Source organism: Grammomys surdaster, unplaced genomic scaffold (genome assembly GCF_004785775.1).
Source record: "Grammomys surdaster isolate TR1022 unplaced genomic scaffold, NIH_TR_1.0 242, whole genome shotgun sequence".
NCBI classification, from domain to species: domain Eukaryota; kingdom Metazoa; phylum Chordata; class Mammalia; order Rodentia; family Muridae; genus Grammomys; species Grammomys surdaster.
Window position 1 is genome coordinate 1,618,645 of NW_021604687.1, and position 1,758 is coordinate 1,620,402.

The window sequence follows — 1,758 nt, forward strand, 5'->3', positions numbered from 1 at the left end:
AAGCCCATTTGTCTTGGCAAGCTCTCCAGCAGGACTGGAGTTCCCAAGCTGGTCTCACAGGGTTGCTCTCTCTAGCTTGTTCCTGTAGCAACCGGTCGCTATGTTTCCAGCTCCAGTTTGCTCATCTCTGGAGCCACTAGTTCCTTCACAGCTATAACCACCTGGTTATCAGAGGATCCATTTACAAGTAACCCAGTAAAGTAAAACTCTGAAGCTTAAAGATTAACCAATGAATTTATGTATTAGCAAATACTCAACACACAGGATGACCAGACAATTAGAATTATTATCCCAATTACCTAACCTTGATATGATTAACTACCTGAGACTGCTAGAGACACAAAGGTGACAACCGCAGCCATCTTGCCTCCCCTCCTGCTCTCCTCTCTCTCCCTCTGTCCCATACTTTTCTGTTTCACCTCCCCTTCAACTGCTCAATCACTGGCTCTAGCCTTTATTTTACAAATTAAGGTGTACAGAAGGTTCACAGGAAGTCACCTGTATATAATTCACTCCTCCTCTGCAACCCCTCCTGAAAAAGCAGAATTAGCATCAAAATACAAGACCTGGGCTATCCACAACAACTAACCTTTTAAAAATGCAAATACTTTCCTAATTCCTGACTGCATTTCCTTGTTTCTGAAGCTGTATACTATTGGGTTCAATGTAGGAGTTACTAGAGTATATAGTGCAGCTACAATCTTGTCTTTCTCAAAGGTATAGCTGGATGCAGGTCTGATATAGGTGTAGATTACGGGAGAATAATAAAGGGCCACCACCATGAGGTGGGATGAGCATGTAGAGAAGGCCTTCTTCTTGCCTTCTGTTGTGCGAATGCGGAGAATAGCAGCAATAATAAATCCATAGGAAATGCAGGTTAGCGTGAAGTCTCCCACAGCCAGGGTGATATCAGCAACGTACACCATCACCTCATTGACTCTTACAGGACTACAGGACAAAGCAAGCAGTGGGGGTATTTCACAGAAGAAGTGATCAATGATATTTGGCCCACAGAATGTCAGCCTCAGAATGAGACCAGTGTGTACCCAGGAATTGGTTACTGCAATAGCCATGACAATGCTAAGCAAGGCTGCACATGTATAGTGGTTCATAATAGTACTATACCGAAGTGGGAAGCAAATGGCCACATAGCGGTCATAGGCCATGGTAGTGAAGAGCACCATCTCAGCCCCCAAGGACCACGTGAAAAAGAAGAGCTGACACATGCAGCCCCCATATGAAATTGAGTTTTGTGATGTTAACATTGTTCTTAACATTTTTGGGATGATGCTTGTAGTGCAGATTATGTCCACCACAGCCAGGGCCAGAAGTAGAATATACATGGGCGTGTGCAAGGTGGTGTTATAGATTATGGCAACAACAATTAGCATATTACCAAGAAGAGCCACAAGGTAGATAAAAAGGAAAACAATGAAAAGTATTCCCTGAAGTTCAGACTTTTCAGTAAGTCCCAGAATTATAAACTCATTAACAATGCTGAAATTCATTATACATGAGTGGTCAAATGGAAAATTTCTCTCAGTGTAAACAATGGAGAATTAAAGAGACTGTTTCAAGTGATATTTTGGGGTTTATGATGTTTCACTATTTATGAGGTGCAATTATGTAGCATAAGTTTCTCTATGATGGGATACTGATTTCCAGGCAATATCCTCTATTCTCCAGATTCCATTTTCTGATTTCTTTTCTTCCATGGATAACTTAAATAAACTGAAGGCAGGAGCAGGTTTAAAAATA

General features: G+C 41.6%; 1 protein-coding gene across 1 annotated transcript; it reads right to left on the minus strand.

Annotated features, from left to right (window-relative positions):
* Positions 1 to 584: 584 nt before the first annotated feature.
* Positions 585 to 1,508, minus strand: LOC114626967 (olfactory receptor 13G1). The gene has a single exon (XM_028774607.1). It carries the CDS (start codon positions 1,506 to 1,508, stop codon positions 585 to 587), a length of 924 nt encoding a protein of 307 aa, XP_028630440.1.
* Positions 1,509 to 1,758: the final 250 nt, after the last annotated feature.

What these genes read in the sequence shown, in the direction of transcription:
- LOC114626967 (XM_028774607.1), bottom strand. Translation starts at nt 1,508, where the DNA reads ATGAATTTCAGCATTGTTAATGAGTTTATAATTCTGGGACTTACTGAA.